At 46.4% G+C, this 20,438-nt stretch overlaps 1 protein-coding gene across 5 annotated transcripts in view; it reads right to left on the bottom strand.

The window, feature by feature from the left end:
* LOC135915879 (sushi, von Willebrand factor type A, EGF and pentraxin domain-containing protein 1-like) overlaps positions 1-10,225 on the bottom strand; it is a 182,205-nt gene extending 171,980 nt beyond the window's left edge. Inside the window, exon 1 of one of the 5 annotated variants that reach the window (XM_065449090.1) lies at positions 8,992-10,225. In XM_065449090.1, the coding sequence (XP_065305162.1) occupies positions 8,992-9,022 (31 nt within the window). In that variant the 5' untranslated portion in view covers positions 9,023-10,225. The remainder of the gene's footprint in view (positions 1-8,991) is intronic. The other 4 variants (XM_065449083.1, XM_065449080.1, XM_065449074.1 and 1 more) reach the window with 4 other exon arrangements.
* Positions 10,226-20,438: the final 10,213 nt, after the last annotated feature.

The raw sequence follows: 20,438 nt of genomic DNA, 5'->3' as shown, positions 1-20,438 counted from the left end.
TAAACCACATGAATAAATAAATCTACAGCAATAGACAATAAAATGTTAAGTAACGACGTCATCCGGTCACGATCTTTTAGGAAGATTGGATAGACCCGATAATTTCAAAGATACGTCCACGTCGCAGACTGGTGCAGCGAGGTTATGAGACGTACCGTTCGTACGTCTTATACATGAAAGTTTGGGAGGCACCCGTCATCCCATGTCTCGAATGCTTAAATTCGGGGAAGGGAATCCGCTTTTCCGCCTCTACCGAATGGTCCTGTAGGCGCCGTCAAAATGACCGGACACTAGGCGTTAAAAAATATGCCAACACAATAGAACGAGCATTATAAGAAAACAATGAAGCGCTACGTTCTCCAGCCTGTGTTCTTATATATATGCTTGACACGCTATATTGAATTCTGGGGGTTTACGTGCCAAACCATGGCTTGATTATGAGACACGCCGTGTGGGGCACTCCGGAATAATTTTGACCATCGGGGGATCTTGAACGTGCCCCAGTTGCATGGGACACGAGCATTCTTGCAGTTCGCCCTCATCGATATGCGGCCGTCGCGACCGCGATTTGATTCCGCGACCGCGTGCTTAGCAGCGCAACACCACAGCCGCTACGCCTCCGCGACGGGTGTCATTATATATATAATGTATATGTACGTATGTGTATGCATGTGTATGCATGTGTATGCATGTGTATGCATGTGTATGCATGTGTATGCATGTGTATGCATGTGTATGCATGTGTATGCATGTGTATGCATATGTATGCATATGTATGTGTATGCATATGTATGTGTATGTATGTGTGTGTATGTATATGTGTGTGTATGTATATGTGTGTGTATGTATATGTGTGTGTATGTATATGTGTGTGTATGTATATGTGTGTGTATGTATATGTGTGTGTATGTATATGTGTGTGTATGTATATGTGTGTGTATGTATATGTGTGTGTATGTATATGTGTGTGTATGTATATGTGTGTGTATGTATATGTGTGTGTATGTATATGTGCGTATGTCTGTGCGTATGTCTGTGCGTATGTGTGTGCGTGTGTGTGCGTGTGTGTGTGCGTGTGTGTGTGCGTGTGTGTGTGCGTGTGTGTGTGCGTGTGTGTGTGCGTGTGTGTGTGCGTGTGTGTGTGTGCGTGTGCGTGTGTGCGTGTGCGTGCGTACGTGTTCATTGTCCACTCATCGCTAACAACACTTAGGCTACTATGGAAGTGGGTGAAAAAAGGTGAGGCACCAAATGAGGCAGGCAATAGTCGGCCCCGATTCTCTAAGGCAGCCCGCCCGAGTATGGACAGCGTGTGATGGAAGAGCCGCAGTGCGGTGACTGCCGTGCCATTGACCGCCTTCACAGCAACATATCACACTCGTGCACCGCTCCTTATCTTGAAGAATCGCATACCGCTGCTCAAGAGCTTGTTGCAAACCGCTACACCGGCAGTGCATGCAAAAAACGTGCCCGGCAGTGTCCTGTTTTTTACGCGCACGCAAAGGCGGCGGTTTGAGCGAGTTGGTATTCGGTGACGTTTTCTTGAAGTATAGTGCAACTTATAAAATAAGTGAAACAAGGCAAACAAGAAATAGGAGGGCGCTAAACTTGCAACTTTTCGTGATATTTGAGAAAAGTATTCACATGAGTATAGAAATAAATAGTTGGAAGTTTGCCGCCCCCTTGTCTCCTCTTTTGCCCTGTTTCCTTCACTCATTTTGAGTTGCGTTAATTCAAGAAAACGTTGCGCATGCAGGTACCCAGTCCCGACAACTTCACGTAGAGAGCACAGGCTGCTATTAATCCGTTCAGAGCAACTGTATAGCTTTGTCGTGCTTTCTTTTCTTTTTCTTGCTCACAGAAGCTTAATAGGAGCAGTTCATATATGTGGGATATCGCGTCTCAAGAGAGAGAGATGCAAATGAGAGGAAGGCAGGGAGGTTAACCAGACTTAAAACGTCCGGTTTGCTACCCTGCACTAGGGGAAGGGAAAGTAAAGACGGAAAGAAGAGCGTGACAAAAATGAAAGCGTGAGAAAAAATATGAAAAGGGACGAAATGGGGTCATTATAGTCTAATAGGCCACTGTCAGGTTCCACCAGAAATATGCGAGGTGCCGAGTACGAGCGCGCCGAATATCAACCGTGACCTTTGCAAACTCTGTCAAAGTGACGGCGTCTTCTGCAGCGGTAAAGTGCATTGCAACAATTCTGCCCGCCTGAGGCGCTGTACATGTGCGCCTTACAAAATTTTGATTCCTACTTAGCTTGCGGACTTGAAGCCGCAAATTTCACTCTGAAAGTTTCATGATTTCACAATTTCGATTAGGCACTGGCACTCTGAATCAAAGTTCTGCTGCCATCTATCATTAAATCTGCCAATTCATTTCAATCCAACAAATTCAACTAAAATAGGTAACAGAATCATCATCATCAGCATCTGCCGATTTTTGAGTCTAGCGCAGGACGAATCATTCATGGCATCAGCGCGTCGAAATGGAACAAACATGGGCAACGTGGGGAAGACAGAGGCAAATTAATTTGTAAGAAAAACAGGCGCGAAATAAATGAACTTGTAAACCTGATTTAAGCATAATGACATGAACTGGCGCTTTTTGTTGCGTCATTCGCGGTAGCGTGGAGCATTTGGGAATCTCACACACACGTGAAACGAACGCACGGACCAGCCCTCTTTTGAATAAGCACAGGTAAACCGTAACTATAGGCTGGCTTCAGAAGCAGCCATCGAAGTGGGAGGTGAGGCACCAAGGCAACCGGTAGGGCGTCATAAAGAACGAAGGACCTTATAGAGAAACGACAAAGAGTGAAAGTCACCAAGTCAAGAGATCAGATAGCGTTCGCGGAACTGTCCATACTGATCAACAAGGAAAGAGTAAAGGATATTCTAAATTATAACGTCGGAAAGACTGAGAAAGTAGTCAAAAAAATGGACGCATTAAATCATTGAGAAGAAAACTAGGCATATGACAAACCAAGATGTATGCACTGAAAGATAAGCAGGGTAATATCATCAGCAATTTCGATGATATTGTCACGTGGTCGTGACGTCAAGAAACACATTAGCAATACTGTGAACGACAAAACTAACTTTTTAGTGGGCGAACCTGTGCCCACAAAACAGGCTACACTTATAGCACAACGATAGCGGCGAACACGCTCGGCGATCGTCGAAAATCTGATAAGCGGGTCAAGCGCCTCGGCTTTTATACAGCAGTCGTCGAATGTTCCAGACTAATCGTTTGCACCCGCGTGCCTTCCACAAAGTTCTACACCATTCGAGTCAGGTGACGAAATCAGATAACATAAGGTTCGGCGACAACAGACATCGGATAGAAGCATCGATAACTTTCCAGAAACTTCGGATACATGCAGGCGCGTCCCACGCTGTGCGATTACATTTGTTAGGCGGCGAAACGTTGTTGCCCGATAAAGATAAGTACACGTGTCAATATAGTAAAAGCAGCGGAACAATTCTATACTGACCTGTACGGTACATAAACGAGCCACGATACCGCCATTCGAAGCAGTAATGAACAGGTTACAGAGGCTCCTTCTATAACTAGCTATAAAGTTAGAAGGGCCTTGCAAGACATGACCCGGAGAAAAGATGCAGCAGAAGATGGAATAATGCGTCGATTCAATGAAAGATGGAGGAGACGTAACGCTTGGAAAGCCTGTGGTCCGTTGTACAATATGTCTCAGGACGTCAAGGGTTCCAGAGAACTGGAACAATGCCAACATTATACCAATCCACAAAAAGGTTGACATTGAAGATTTAAAAATTATAGGCCCATTAGCTTACTTCCAGTATCGTATAAAATATTCACCATCATAATTTCCAATAGAATATGAGCAACACTTGACTTCAGTCAACCAAGAGAACAGGCTGTCTTCAGGAAGGGATACTCTACAATAGATCACATCCATGTCATCAATCAAGAAATCGATACATCGGCAGAGTACAATCAACCACCCTATATGGCTTTCATATATTACGAAAAAGGCATTTGATTCAGTAGGTATACCAGCAGTCATACAGGCATTACGTAATCAAGGAATACAGGACACTTACATAAATATCTTGGGAAGTATCTACAGAGATTTCTACAGAGATCTACAGATTTCACAAGAAAAATATAAAGATATCTATGAAGAAAGGGGACAGGCAAGGAGACACAATCTCTCCAATGCTATTCACTGCATGCTTGGAAGAAGTACTCGAGCTATAAAACTAGGAAGGCTTAGGAGTGAGGACCAACGGCGAATATCTCAGCAACCTTCGGTTCGCAGATGACATTGTCCTGTTCAGCAACACTGGGGACAAATTGCAACGAATAATTGAGTACCTTAACAGAGAAAGTGTAAGTGTGGGGTTGAAGATTAATATGCAGAAGACAAAGGTAATGATCAATAGCCTGGCAAGGGAACATGAGTTCAGGATTGTCAGACAGTCTCTAGAGTATGTGAAGGAGTACGTTTACCTCGGTCAATTACTCACAGGTGACCCTGATGATGAGAAGGTAATTTTCAGAAGGATAAAAATTGGTTGGAGTGCATACGGCAGGCACTGTGAGCTCCTGAGTGCAAGCTTACCATTATCATTGAAAAGGAAGGTGTACAATCAGTGCATTTCACCGGTGATGACATATTGGGCAGAAACTTGGAGACTGACAAAGAAGCCTGATAACAAGTTAACCCTTTGAGGGTCGATTTTTTTCGCCACATGTGACCACTCAGGGTCGATTTTTTTATTGCACATTTAAATTCTTCAGAGGGAGCTATTTCGAAAAAAAATTACTGTAATTTTTCTAGGGTGACCGTTAAGTGAGAAAAAAATGTTTGGCGTTGGCATATATGGACTGTTTATTCAAGAAAAACAATAAAAATAGCAAATAAAGTTATAAGATTTTCAAAAAATTGGCGCATTGTTATACACAATGTGCACACGAGAAAAATACACAAGAAGAATGCGCGCACGAAAATTTTTTGCAAGTCTCAAATGTTCCTTTTGCACTAATACTTCTTCAGCGTGTGGTATTTCTTGAAGCATGGCTCCACGCAGAGCGGTTTGTTGCACTCAGCGCGCATGTACCTTGTATGGTATGAAGGACTTTATTTAGGTCCTGAGGGATCAGTCTGTCCTCGCGATGTTTTTGCTGCCGAGTGGTGTTGGCGCAGACATGGCACCTCCTCTGGGTACCGCTTCCCTGAGCAGACGTGGGAGGCAACTTCGGAATAAAGGGCCAAAAAAGGAAACGCATGCACGGCGGCATCCTTCGTATGCGGACCCCTGTGAGCAACAACCGAGCGGGTAACAGGCGGTCACCCTTTGAGTGACAAGAACGAAATAGCCATCAGTTTTGCGAGCAAAAGAAGCCGAAACCGCGTGCGGAACAAAACCGAAACTAACCGCCGCGCGCCCGCGAGCGCGCCAATGCGCGAGCGGTAGCAGACGCGCCGGAGCAAGAAAAAAAGTATAGAACGAAAACTGAAAGAGAGAGATGCGAGAAAAAAATTTCATGTATTCCCACATAGTAGCACCACATGCCAGGCAAGAAAAAGTTAGGAAATTAGCCCGCGTTTTAAACGTACAGACGGCGCCGTAAATATACGGCATCGACCATTTTCGGACCTGTTCGCGGCGCCGTATATTTACGGCATCGACCCTCAATGGGTTAAGGACCGCACAAAGAACGATGCAACGAAGTATGTTAGACGTAACGTTAAGAAACAGGAAGAGAGCGGTGTGGATCAGAGAGCAAACAGGGATAGCCGATATTCTAATCGACATGAACAGAAAGAAATGGAGCTGGGCTGGTCATATAATGAGTAGGTTAGATAACGGGTGGACCATTAGGGTTACAGAATACGTACCAAGAGAAGGGAAGTGCATTCGAGGACGGCAGAAAACTAGATGCGGTGAGGAAATTAGGAATAAAACCTTCGAGCGCTAAAAACACTAAAAACGTACAAAAAGAAACACACCACACGCGCTCACTCACAACTGATGTTTAATGCACGTATGGAAAAATACATATGTAGAAAATGGACGCTTCGTGCATGTCAAGATGAGGTACAAAAACAGCATGCATCTAAGGCACATGTGAATATCGATTAATAACATTGAATTCTTTATCATGTACTAAGAAGGGTGGTTGGCTTACACACAGCGCGGCATTTTTGGTGATATAATAGGCTTCCGAGATTTCTCGTGTGGTTTGGTTAGGGGGACGGAACAAAATGGCTGTGTTTTCGAAGATGCGTTTACAGAGACATGATTTACAATGTAAGGCGAGATGATAGGATGGCGCGCCGTTTAATGAATTTCTTAGCTCTCTTCGGCGTACGTTGACACATCTGCCTGTTTGGCAAATGTACATATGACCACAGCTTAGAGGAATTCTGTATACAACTCCCGAGATACAATCGACAAAACGATTAACATGTTTCTGGCTGCACCCTCTATCACCCACCGACGTGGCCTGTGCCCTTCTATGCACGGCGCGCCATCCTTTCATCTTTCATCCTTACATTGTAAATCATGTCTCTGTAAACGCATCTTCGAAAACACTGCCATTTTGTTCCGTCACCCTAACCAAACCAAACGAGAAATCTCGGACGCCTATCATATCACCAAAAATGCCGCGCTCTGTGTAAGCCAACCATCCTTATTAGCACATGATAAAGAATTCAATTTCATTAATCGATATTCACACGTGCCTTAGATGCATGCTGTTTTTGTACCTCATCTTGACATGCACGAAGCGTCCATTTTCTACATATGTATTTTTCCATACGTGCATTAAACATCAGTTGTGAGTGAGCGCGTGTGGTGTGTGTTTATTTTTGTACGTCTTTAGTGTTTTAGCGCTCTAGTTTTTATTAATATGCGTTACCAACCAGCCCACCTATCCATCCTTTCGAAATTAAGAAATTAGCGGGCGCAAGTTGGAATCTGTTGGCGCAGGACAGGGGTAATTGGAGATCGCAGCGCGAGGCCTTCGTCCTGCAGTGGACTTCAAATGGGCTGATGATAATGATGAAGTACAGCCAAGGAAATGAGGTACGCTGGAAAATGCAGTTCTGTTAAGAAAAACATTGTTTCGACATCTTGCAGGTGTACAATGCTCAACGACTTAAACGCTATACTGGGAGCGCCTGGCTGCCAGCGCTTTTTTGCGCCCCCACTGCTTGGTAGACGATGAAAGAGGTAGCCTTTGCGACGCACTGACTGCATTTGGTCCCCCTCAGAGCTCTCCGGTGACGCTGAAAGCGCCGGTCGCCTTGCGGTCCTAGTATAATGTTTCTATCGCTGGCACTGTACAAATTTGCTGGTGGTAAAAATCTAAACTAATAATAATAATTTTCCAGTTTTACGTGCAAAAATCACGATCTGATTATGAGGCGCGCTGTCGTGGGGGCCGTTAGAATAACTTTGAGCACCTGGGGTTGTTTAACGAGCGCCTAGTGTACGCATTTTGGTGGCGTCTGAGCACGTGTTATATGGAGAATGTCGTAGGCTCAATTTCTGCAACTTGTTTCGGGATAATCGGCTCTAATCTAGCGTGTCCTTGCATTTATCTATGGCTATTTAAGGACACCAATAAAATTCATCATTGTGAACATTGACCACTTTTTCATAATTGAGTTTCTATGTCTCTTTCTAATAGTGCAAAAGCAAATGCGTTCTAAAATTATTGCCTTTTGCTATACTATAATTGGAAGGTCTTCGACCGCTTCCCAATGACGAGGTTACCCATGCGTGCACGTTATTGCTTCATTCAGCATACATGTATACAAAGGAGAATGTCAAATGCACACAAAAATTATTGGGTCTTTGAACGCGTGCGCTGCGAGTGGTAATGGTTATGCGCATTTGTTTCTTTATTACACAGAAAAAGAAGCTGAATTTGTAACGAGAAAAAAAAAAGAACCTTTGCTGACTGACGGTAACATGAAGCGGTCTCAGAGCAGACGCAAGTTAAAAAAAGGAACAAAATACATCTGAACATTTCCAGCCCCTTTAACCACTAAAGAAAGCTAAAAGTCAAGAACGCATTACTGCCAGCAACGTTGCCAGCCCAGTGCCGGTAAAAAATACTTCCGAAATAAAAAAAATATAAAGTTGCCGGGGTGCCACCAGAACCATCTCAGAAATGTCGAATGCGCATTACGACGGTCGACGAACTACTTGTGAAACCGAACATATTAACAGATGCCTACATAGTAGGCATCCGTGTGTGTTTGTCAGACACTCGTGTCCCTATACATGGAGAGACAGACGCCACAAAGAAACAGAGCACTTGATTCATTGCGTCGCGTCTCACTATCGGCCAAGTGAAACTGCCGACAGCGATACGCGACGCCCATTCACTTTCGCCCGCGCGCGCGGCTGCAGCGGGCGACGTGTGGTCGAGCACATCACGCCGCCGCTGAGTAGTAGCGCGTGAATTCAGGCACCGACCTCTCGCACACTGGGCTCAACACTTGCGAGTTTCGTTCTTCTGACACTGCTTTCGGACAGCTATGTACTGCAGGCATACAGGTGCCGACACAGCGTGCGGCATTAGGAAACTGTGTAACGTAAGCGCTTCGACAATTTTGTAACGGCAGCACTTGTACAAAGCGCCACATCGCAGGCGGTTGCGTTCACTATGCCGACTGCGGAACGAAGCGGAGAAAAAAAAAACGAACAGATTTAGCGATATGACACTTCCTTCTGGAAAAAAAAAAGTAGATAAACGGTAAGGAAGCACGCAGTCACCACGATAACCATTCCGTCACTGAACGAAAAAAAAGGAAAGAAACTGTCTCGCTGTCCGGTTATTTACGTGCGCGTAGGTTCCGGTGAAAGTGCCTTCGACATTCGAACACTCGCGCCGAGGCGAACGCCATCGCCGCTAGCGCGCCTCAACGCACGCCGGCCGGCATAATTGCCAAGCGTCGGGGAAAGCCCTGGAAGGGTTGTTGCTCACCGTGCAGCCAGAGCCAGAGCCGGGGGGCCATGCGGCGCGCGGAGTGGTAGACGACGGCGACGAGCCCGACTAGTCGACACGCGGTGGTCGCATCTCGGGAGCAGTGCCGGGCTGGGAGCGTGCGGGGCCTCGGACAGAAAAAAACACAGTGCCTCCTTGCAGCGGCTGGCCGTCGCGCTTTCTCAAGCCTGCCGCGGGCGGTCTCAGAAAGCGCGTGTGCGTGCGTGCGCCCCAACTAGCAGGCGAGTGACGCCGCGAGGGAGAGGAGGGGGCGGCACCCATCCCCGCTCGAACCGGCGCTGCTCGTTCGCCGGCTTCCGCTGCTGCATCCCAGACACGCGGGCGAACGCGCGCCAAACCACGACTTTGGGGTCCCCGCACGCGCGCACCTGCCTCGGGCCCGGCTGGAGAAGCGATGTCCCCTAGCCGACCGCGACGATGGCAAGCAGTTGCCGCCCATGCGAGCCCCACGATAGCGGCGGCGCACGCCGGAGATAGAGCGGCCGAGGCGGATCCGCGTGCCGTCCGCATGCATGCGTCCACCGGCCGTTCACGCGGTCAGCCACCACGGCGCTGACACGCGGCACGAACAACTCGGCGCGTACCGGATTCGGGTGAACCTGCTCGACAAAACGCAAAGCCTTACGTAACGCCCGCCGCTGCAAACTCGCCCAGTCGTCGCTGCACAACGGATAATTCATGAGAAGCGCCGGCAAGGACACGGGTGTCGCGGTACGAGCGTCACGCAATTCGCGACGACTTAATTTGATGCCGATTGCAGCCTTCGAGCCGCCGCCAAGTGTTTCATGCGTTTCCGTTCGTCATTTTGCATCAAAATTAATTGCCAGAGACCACTCTGACACCGCAAGTGCATTTGTAGGCTGCGTACAGTGCAGTGACCTGTCTTTGTGAACGTCTTTGTGCTCTCTCAATGAGTATAAACGTCACGCATTTCGTTTAATTTTGTACACAAATGTGTCCCGCTGTCCACTTTTGGGTGGACCTACAAGTATGTCTGAACTGATGGGAGACAGCTAGTGGTCAGACTGGAGAGGTAACGGAGGTGAATCCTGTTTGAGGCATGCAACCGATGACGACCTATCCGCAAAACTTCCCCAAGTTGCTGCAATCAAGTCCAAGCCCATATCACTTCTGGTCTATAGTTTCTGCGACACACGCCCCGTACCTGACACGGGACTGAATAAGATGTAATAAAGAACTACAGAAAGCACATTCCATTTAATTTATTAGATAGCACCAGGCGCCGCTTATCAAGGAACGGCCGCTGATACGGCGAGAACACTTAAGATTACATTGTGTATAAAACTGAGTGTTTCCTGATAGGGGTGTAAGCGTTCCAAAATAGACGTCGTTTGCATGTTCACCGAGGAACGTTCCGGATGTCGCACGTTATAGCGCACTATGAACGCAGAAAGGAAGAAGAGCGATTTACACAGCGTAATATTTCAGATTCATTTCTTGGTTCTTTTTCCATTGCTCGACTGGTTCGACATCAAAGTGAGAATTATCGTGCGGCTCGCTCGCATTTACCAGCCCAAAGAATGCTAGGCATATGGGCGCCTTCATAAGAGGCATCACTTATCTGAGATCGGTGCGCCTATAGCTTTGCTAAACCTACGGCAGCGACACGAGGTGAGAAGCCTATTGCTTCCGCGTTCTATCGCGCCCGTTCGCACACAGGAATGTGGTGTGTGCGCAGCTGCACGTTTGCAGAAACGGGACATCTAGCTTCGAGATAAGCGATGGCAGGTGATGCCATGTTGCTGTGCGGTCAATCGTTGATGTTGAACGGAAGCTTTGATTTCAGGCGCGTACAATAAAATAAGGGGGCGGGGGGGGGGGGAATTGTATTATGTTATTTTTCAAAAAAATTAATAAACGCAATATAGCTTGTGACAGCTAGCAAAGTTACTATAGCAGTAGAAGAAAACGCGTAGCATGAATGAACACACAGCACAAAGCTGCCAGACGAGACTGCCCAGAGCCCTCAATGACAGCATAGCGTTCGACACTAACGTAAAACGATTCTTTTCAATCATGTGTTTTAAACCTCTCGGGCCTCATAAGTTTTTATTTCCCCCTTTCTCATCACAATGGCTCCAGATGACCAAAATCAAGTACGCAGCTGTGTAGATTTTAATAGGTTTACTAAATGCGCATTCCTCCCCCGCAATATCATCTTGCCTGTGCAGCCATGGCAAATTTCAGCCTGTGTTCGTTACTGCTGGACAACCATCTTTCACACGCGAGTACTGCCACGTTAAGCTGGACAGCTTGTACTGTGCTGTCCTGAGCGAGCAAGCACCTCTCCACTGGCCTACCAAATCTTTCCTCAACTTTGTTCTTAAAAGCTTTAGGATGTCTATAAAATATCCCCAGGCACCATTAGGCAACACGAGCTACTATTTATCTCTCAGCACACACACACACACAAAAAAAAGAACACCTGCATTTCCAGATATTGAGTGGTTTAAGAACTCTTTCTGAAAGGGATGAAGAGAAAATTCTGTTTGTGCGTTTTATTTCACATCAAGCCCTTTCCCGAACGTTTTCCCACGGGCCGAGGCTCGCTCGGCATTGTAAGGCACGCACGATGCTCGTACTTACAGGTCGTCTGTAATAACATCAGCGTTGACTGAGGCATGCTGTGGTAAACAGGAACAGGTTTCGCTCTTGAGTTCGTGCGTTCGCCTGCCGGCTTATGTGTTTATCTGTTTTCTTCCCAACTAGCACACTGCAGCAGCCACGCCGCTCCACAGCCTGTGAAAAGAAGGAGCAGAGATGACGTGAGATAGCCAGAAACGTCGTGCGGCGTGTTGTCTTTTACGCTCGGCTGCATACGAACGTTCGTCTCTACCCTTAAGAAGCGGAGAGATAAGAAGTCGAAAAAGAAAACAAAAAACCCACGTCTAGCTGACAATAAAGAATCTACCAGAGTTTGCAGCGAAAGTGAAATTGATAAAAATTACGAGGCATGCGGTCTTAGACATATTTATCAAGAAAGATGACCCTTTCGGAGAACGCTTGCAGCGGCAGGTAGAGGCATCTATAATCAGCAGCGAAGACATTAAGAACTGCATTAATTTATAATTATTTTTATTTGATCCGAATACTCCTATGCGGCTCGCGTGCGAGAGAGGGCGTGCATTCATTTATAGTTCAGCAGCAATGGAAGAAGCCCGCATATTTGCATCCCGTTAATCGCTTTAGTTAAGCCCTACACGTGACGAATGCGTCACTGCTGTTCTGCTCATTGTAAAAGGGCTGCTGTGGAGAGAAAGAAGAGAAAGGAAAGTTGGAAGGCAATTCAACCTCTACTTGACGCCGATCAAAGACAATGCCTTCCTAAACGCGCTGGGCGTGAGAATGGGACGGAGTCACTGCACGCGGCACTCTATCGCGTCAGGGAAGTAGGAGGAGCGTCGGACTGCTTAAATTTTTTTACTGCACAACCTTCGGGATCGACCCACGAAACAGTATCGACGTGACTGCACAGCGCGAAAAGAACGGAAGACATAAGACAGGACACAACACAGACGCTGTGTCGTGTCCTTTCCTCTGTCCTCGTCTTTTGCGCTGTGCAGTCGTGTCGATGTTGAATCACAAATTCACCCAGGCTTCCACTTTACCACGAAGTAGGCTATAAAAACATACTCGATCGGGAAAAGCGGGGGTAGGCTCGCTAAGAAAGACAGTGACTTTAAATATAAAAGAGGAATGAACAGGAAACAACAACTAACTATAAAACACGTCTTAATGAATAAATTAAATTAAAAAAAAAAGCTATGAGCGATCCACTCGTCGCAAAAATAAGGGACTCACTTTTTGTTTCGATGGAGAAGCCATCCACGCACCGGGTAACTACAGGTAGCGCGTACTAACACCAATATATGGGGTGCTTTCGTTTAGGCCATACCGAACGTTTTAGAATTGCCTGTGGCAGATAATGTAGTTGTAGTCATTGAGCTGGATTACTCAGAGCGGTGGACAGTATACACGCACAATAAATCGAAACACTTAATCGTATATTTAACAAGAATGCAATAATTAACTGATTAATTGATTAATTTACGGAACATATTGCAATTTACGAATTGTAGACAATGCGTTTGCAAGGTATATCCACTCGGCACGATTCTTAAGAATCACACAGGTTTCGAGATATGTGCCGTGACACTTGCGGTAAGAGTGTACTATTGTTACTTTTCTGTAAAACATTTCAAGCACATCAATAAACTGAAACTGTTCCACCTACTTTTTTTTAACAAACCATCGTTTTATACAGTGAAGCACAAAAGTAGCTGGAACGCCCATATATTTGGTCGCACCCTTTGGGAATGAATATATCGAAACTGCTGTCATTCTGAATAGTCGTTCCGACTGCATACGTATGCCCTTTCAACTCATTGGCTGGAATTTATAAATTGCAATATAAGCCGTAAGGTGTACTATTAAATAAATTGCAACAGAACCCATCTCACTATGACTGTCAATGGTAATGGGTTTAGCATGGAATCAATATAGCGGCACAGCGTATTGCCACCGTCGCAACGAGTTATCTGCGAGGCGTGTACAGCAGCGGCATTCCTCTATCGCGCTTCGCTAAGAATATCTCGCCATCTAGCGCGAGATATTCGCGCTAGATGCGAAATGCATGGCGCGCCGGTGCGTGCGAATGCTGAGAAACGCGTCATGCGGCAGCCGGGCTCCTCTCTTGCTCGTCTCTCTGGACATGCTGCGCCATCTTGCGGCACTGCCAAGAAATCCCAGCGCGGCCTCCGAGATGAGAAGCGTGGCGCGCGCGTGCCCGCGAACGTTGAGAATTGTTCCCTCTCTGGCCGCGCTCACAGGACCACATATTCAATGACCCAGGTTGGCGAGCAGTTGAAGAGCGGCACACACACCCAGTTCGTACCCACCCAGCCTGAAAGGCCGGAAGTTTGCGGTTCCTTGCTCTCTAATAGAGCTAGGCTATAGCCCCTACTGCGGTTGATCGTTAGCATAGATAAATAAACGCGGAAGGAAACTTTTGCTCATCTGTTTCATGTGAAATTGACGAAAGTGTAGCGTTTGCCTGTGGCTTCTGCTGAACTCCATCAAGTCAAGGACATACTGGATAGGCATGAACATGGCCTCCCTGTATGGTGGGGATGGTCGCATAACTCATCGATGCACTGCTCGGAGTAAAGAGGCCAACTTCTACAATCTCTTGCCTCCCGACTGATGGAGCTACAGGGCTCAAAGGTGAAGTGGAAGTAAGCGAGCCGTACAGCTGGCCGATGATGCGCGCACCAGCAACCCTCGGTGGTGCTGATGCCCTCGTGGTCCTGGTGTCAAGTTTAGAACAATGGAGAGTGCTGCTGTTCCCCCAGAAGTCATTTTTAATCGTTGCCTTCTCCAGACACGGTAAACAGGGCATTGTGCATTGTCCGCATTTTTTCCCTTTCGTTCAAAGTACGTATAGTGTATACGCATTCCAACTTTATTTTTATTGATTTTTCTGACGACCTCGCGCTGAATTGTGGCACCGCGTCATCCATAATTTGGTTCTGTTTCATTTTCTACGTTCGTCAGTATTTCGTTCTTCTGAGTGAAGTTAATCATTTATAGTGCTTTAGCCCATATAGGCATAAGTGAAACAGTAAAAAGCGCTTGCTTCCAGCCTCTCCAACTGATCACTTAGCTAAATATATGTTCTCATGCTTGCCGGATGATGAATCTACTTGAGACCTTATTATAGGCCAAATCAACTCATCAGCCAATATTTCTCTCTCTTTTTTTTTTTGTCCACCGCAAGACGAAGGCCTCTCCCAGCAATCTACAATAACCTCTGGTTTGTGCTAGCGGATTCCAAGCTACGACTGCAAATTTCCTTATTTCATCACATCACCATATTCTGCCAACTTTGACTGCACTTCCCTTCCCTTGACACCCAATCTGTATCTCTAATGGTCCACTGGTTATCTGCCCTACGCATTACATGGCCTGCCCAGTGCCAATTTCCCTCTTAATGTCAACTAGAATATCGGCTACAACCGCTTGCTCTCTAATCCCCACCGCTGTCTTCCTGTCTCTTTACGTTACGCCTAACATTTTTTGTTCCATCGTTTGTTCCGCGGTCTTAAATTTCTTCTTATGCTACTTTGTCAACCTCCAGGTTTCGGCCACATATGTTAGCCCAGGTAGAATGCAACAATTGTATACTTTTATTTTCAACAATACCGGTAAGGCCGCCGGTCATGATTTGGTAATGCCTGCCGTAGGCGCTCCAACCGATTTTTATGCTGGAAATTTCCTTCTCATCATCAGGGCCTCCTTTGAATAATTGATGTAGATAACCGTACTCTTGCACGTATACTACAGGCAGACTGGCAATCATGAATTCTTGTTCTCTTACCAGGCTATGAAACGTTGTCTTCTGCATAATAATATTCAACTCTACTTTTACACTTTCTAGGGTAATCATTTGTTGCAATTCATCCCCCCCCTCCTTCTCCACTGCTGAACAAGACAGTGTTTTCTGCGAACAGTAGCTTGCTGAAATATTCTCCGTTCACGCTCACTCCTAATCCTTCCAGGTCTAACCACTTGAATAACTCCTCTAAGCAGGCCATGAATAGCTTTGCAGAAATTGTGGCTCTTTGACTGGATCCTTTCTTGAGAGGTATTTTTCTTCTTTTCTTGAGGAGGAATCACCTATTAGCACCCAATTTCCAGGAGTAGCCAAATTGCAAAAAAAAAGAAAAGAAAGAACAACTGAATTATTTCGCCTCACACTACTTTTCGCTCAATCTGCCTTTTTTTTTTCGTTTTCCTGTGCTGCCCTCTGCCGCACGCCGCTGAAAACGCTTTCGAAGGGTGCCGGGGTTTTCGCCGGTTGATTTGTGTACCTGGGCCGATGTAGAGTGGGAGTTAGTTGTGCATTTCGTGGATGGCGACTAATTATTAATGCATTCGTACCTGGAACCCACGTCACTCTCACCGACTGTACTGGATGAGCGAGCCTAAGCGCGCTGTTTTGCGAACCGTGCGGCCGATAGGCGCGCCGAGTTCCGTCTTCCGACGCGGCTGCCTTCGAGTTTGCTGTCGCTGATTTCCGCACTTGCACCCCGCTTTTTGTGTTCCTTTTACACATTCTTTAGACATTTCACATATTCAAAAAGTCTTAGATCGCAGCCTTCCGCATCGTATTTACCGAAGTGGTGCATTTGCTTACACCGATCGACATATAGAGCCACAGATCGCTAATCGTGAACTTCAGATATTGTGGAAACGGCGCATCGCTGATATGAAGTAATGTCAGAATATACCAAACATACCTATTTGCGCATTTGATCCGTGTTGTTTCATCCCGGGACGAGTCAATATGAGCAGCCAAAGCCACTTAAACAACGGCACCTGTTATCCAGATACATATATTACTTGCTGACATATGTTTTATTACTGATTCTCGCTTTTCTTTAACTTCATCATACTTACCGGTTGCGCGTTCCATAAAGTATTATTTGAAAATATGGCGCTCGGCATAAGCGCTCGTTTATAGGTCGTGTAGCTAGTTCTCTCGCGAAAGCGCGGATGTCATCGCTGACACCGTTGGTATAATTGAGCGAGATGGTATGCTGCTGTATACCGGATGCACCGTCTCTTGTTTCCCGTTTGACGCAGAGGTAAATAGTGCATCTCTGTAATTAAGAAATATGTGAGCATAACAACACGTACAGACCCACCCATCTACGTACGCAGCGAATGCGACCGGCAGCCTATGGGGGAGTGGTGACGTGTGCAGGTGTTGGAAAAGCGCTGCAGCGTGTCGCCACCTGTTGCTTTTTATGTACGCGCCGGGAGAAGGCAAGAAACTATAAAAGCAGTTTCCTTCATCCTATCTGCTTACCTTTTAAGTCCAGGCCTAGTGGTATACCGGCACACGAACACGACGGTGCAAGGACTTTGCTAAACAGGATCAACATTGGCTCAAACTTCATGTGCACGGCTTCGGAGGGTTGAGCTTGTGCATTTCAACTTCGAAGGCACATTTCCACTCATATTGAGCGCGAAGGCGCTGCGGCTATGGCGTTGTTGGTTCGACGGCCGATCGCGTGGGTTTCGTTTGAATGATTGTCGTCACACCGATTTTGTCGGTGGCGTCGACAAGAAAGCCCTTCGCACTACGACAACTCGCGCTCGTCGGTTGCGTCCTTGTCGGCCTGGTGTACGATAAGATGGTTTCAGCGATACACTGTGCTGTCGGCCACATTGTCGGCCAATCGTTGGCCTCAGCGTCTTGTCGGTCTCGTATCAACCACCGCACCTTAAAGGAGTAGGGGAAGTGGGACACGCGCTGACACGACCAGCGAGTCAGGTCAGACGCTGCAAGAAGACTTGGTCAGCAACATGATGCTTGTAAGTGTCGCCGAAGTGTAACGCAGGGATCCTTCGATAAATGCGCTATAGCCATCAATGAAAGGCGGCAACGACGGGGTTTACGGTGCAATACGGACGAAGCAGTGCCCGCTGTCTGTTTCAAAGTGGAGTTGCAGTCTTTTTAGGTACGCAAGTATTCGGCACCGGACCGACGTAGAGCAACCAGTGGAGTTGCAGCGCAGTACGTGGCATGCTGCATTACGCGGTCATGCGCTTTTTCTTTTGTTCTTCTTTTCTTTCGATGTCTCCCCCACCCTCGAGATAGGGCCGCGCGGCTGCACGCGCGTCCCTTCCAAAACGTTCTGCGACTAATCCGCTGGGGCAGCGCGCATGCGCCGTCGTGCCTTGTCGTCCTTGTCGGTTCTCCTACTCGTCGGAGCTGCCGAGCAGAAGCGACACTAAAGTTCCTTCTCGTTAAATTCCGTGCGCGGTTTACCCTCAGAAAGGACTACGGTATTCAACGAGGCTCTTTCGGCTATCGGACGACCAGCAGTGAGCGAGGTTATCTTCTTGCTGCTGCCCACTGTGTGCAACAGAGGACAACCCCTCAAACAAATCCGTGAATACCTTGAGGACGCGGCTTCAGTTCAGTTCAGACAGATCGGGACAAGGCCCATCCAAGGGCCCCTACCGCCTCCCCTAGTACAATCTCTCTTGCCCACGCGCTCTATACGGCGCAGTTTATCTGACCGGTAAAAAGTGCAACGCCGCTTTCCTACAATATCTCCTTCTCCGTCTCGCACTAGGGCAACCGTCACACCGGCCTTGGCTGAGTATGATACGACGATGATGCAAACCATGGGGCAAGTTGAAAACGCTGAACACAGGGGAAACGTAGCGGATGAGTTGCTTCCGCCGTCGTGATAAGACGCGGTGTTCTCCTGGCCACGTTACAAAGGCTCACGGCAGGAACTGAGCGGAGAGGGCGTCGGGAGTCTCGCATTTCCTGCGACGTTGGGTGCACGACCTTGGTCATGCTTCGATAAGCTTAGCGTGCGCCTGTTGTCACCGTGCTGCGACACGCAAATTATTGGAGTTTACTGATCTATTTCATTTCAAATGATTACACATAACCAAATGTGCATAAAGAAACGAACGGAGGAAATAGAACCGTTGTCGCCTAAATACTTTAGGAGGATTCAGATGTTGCTTGTAGGGCGGGTTAATAATGTTTTTTTTTTTTTACTTGCGACAGTTTTTTTTTTAATGACTCCTGCATTTAATATCACAATTCTGTTTTCGCACCAAGGTTATGCCCCTGGCACACTTACAAGCTAAATAGAGCCCTTTGAAGATTAAATTTCGTTTGCTCACCCACATGACCATGCTCCGAAGGCACATTTTCTCTATCTAGTACCGGAAATTTTTGAAAAACTCTTTCAGGTATAAAAACAAAAAAAAAACAAAATATTGGGTGTTTCCGCGAAGGTTTCAGGTAACTTTTTGAAAATCATCTGTGATCGACAGCACAATTATTATATTATCCTCGAGTTAACTTGCCCGAACAGGCGGACATTATTTGGACAAGAAATCAAAATGCATAACTGAATAGTTAACAAAAATTCACTGTTTAAGCTTTTACCTAATTATTTAGAGCATATATTTTAATTTACAAATTGTAGCCTGGGAGTTCGCACGGCAGATACAATTAGAACGAATTCTCAGGATAACACCAGTTTCGAGATAATTCCCGAACTTTGCGAAGAAATACATTGCTGGTCCGGTTACTTTGGTGCTTCAATGCATAACACGACGTTTTGTTAAAAAAAAGTAAGTGGACATATTTTAACAGCAAGCTTGACGGGGCATACCTCGAAAATGACGTCATCCACATAATTCTCTTCAAGTGGATATGCTTTACATTGTAGCGTCGCGAGCTAAAATTTGTAAGTTGCCATATGTGAAGTAAGGTAATTAGTTAAAAACTTACTTTGTGAATTTTATTAATTAGTAGATAAGGTACTTCGATTATTCCTTCAAGTAATGTCCACCTCTTCGAGTAGGCCAGCTCAAGGACTAGAATTGTGCTATCTGCCACAGACGATTGTCAAACATTACTTAGTTTTCGCAGGAACACCTGGTATGTAAAAACTCCTTAGCTTGTTGGGAAAAATGCGATAGCGAGTGTTCGTCATTGTTCCACGTAATGTTTGGAAAGTTGAAGTCGCCGAGGACGACTATGGGCGACGAAGAGAAGCGATTGCGTACATGGTAAATAGTGTCATGGAATTCATTGGAAAATAAAGATGACGTAGACGGTGCGCGGTAGAACACACCTATTATTATGGTTTGATGACCTTATGCACCTACTGCTGGAGTAACGCCAGCTAATAGCGAACATACCACCGCATCGTTGGCACAACTGATTTTACCAATGCTTTTCGCAGCTCTTACGGCAATCCTATCTGCTCTGCCGGAAGCAAACAACCAACCAGAAGTGAAAGCCTTGTTGCCTCTGAAAGCACTATTGTGTCAACAATCCGGGCCGAGACTGCAGCAGGCAGTACATGAATAACCGCTACAAAAATGTCTCTATATTTCAGTGGAATGCCAACTGTCTTCGAAGGAAGTGTGCTGACTTTCGTAAACTGCTTGTGCAATAAAACTTTCTAATACTTTGCATTGAAGAGGCGGGAATCAATGACGACTTTCGCCTCTCGAATTATGTGATATACAAGACTTCTCGTCAAGGTGCTGTTAGTAGAGTGCTCCTGTGCGTCAGAAAAGACCTACCATCTTATCAAATTCAGTCCAGGGACTCAGACTTCCCGGAATTCATCGCATGTAAGGTATCCTTTGGCAAGCTCTGTATAACAGTGGTTAATCTATATCTACAACCTTCAAACCGGATTTCAGCAGAAGCGCTAGTGGATATCTTCAATATAGCTCATTCTAATGTATTTACATGTGGCGACTTCAATGCACACAACATCATCTGGGGCAGTGATCGTTGTGATGCACGTGATAACGTTATTGAGTGCGCCATAGATAAATGCAACTTGACT

Source organism: Dermacentor albipictus, chromosome 1, assembly GCF_038994185.2.
Source record: "Dermacentor albipictus isolate Rhodes 1998 colony chromosome 1, USDA_Dalb.pri_finalv2, whole genome shotgun sequence".
NCBI classification, from domain to species: Eukaryota; Metazoa; Arthropoda; class Arachnida; order Ixodida; family Ixodidae; genus Dermacentor; species Dermacentor albipictus.
This window is presented reverse-complemented; position numbering and strand designations above follow the sequence as displayed.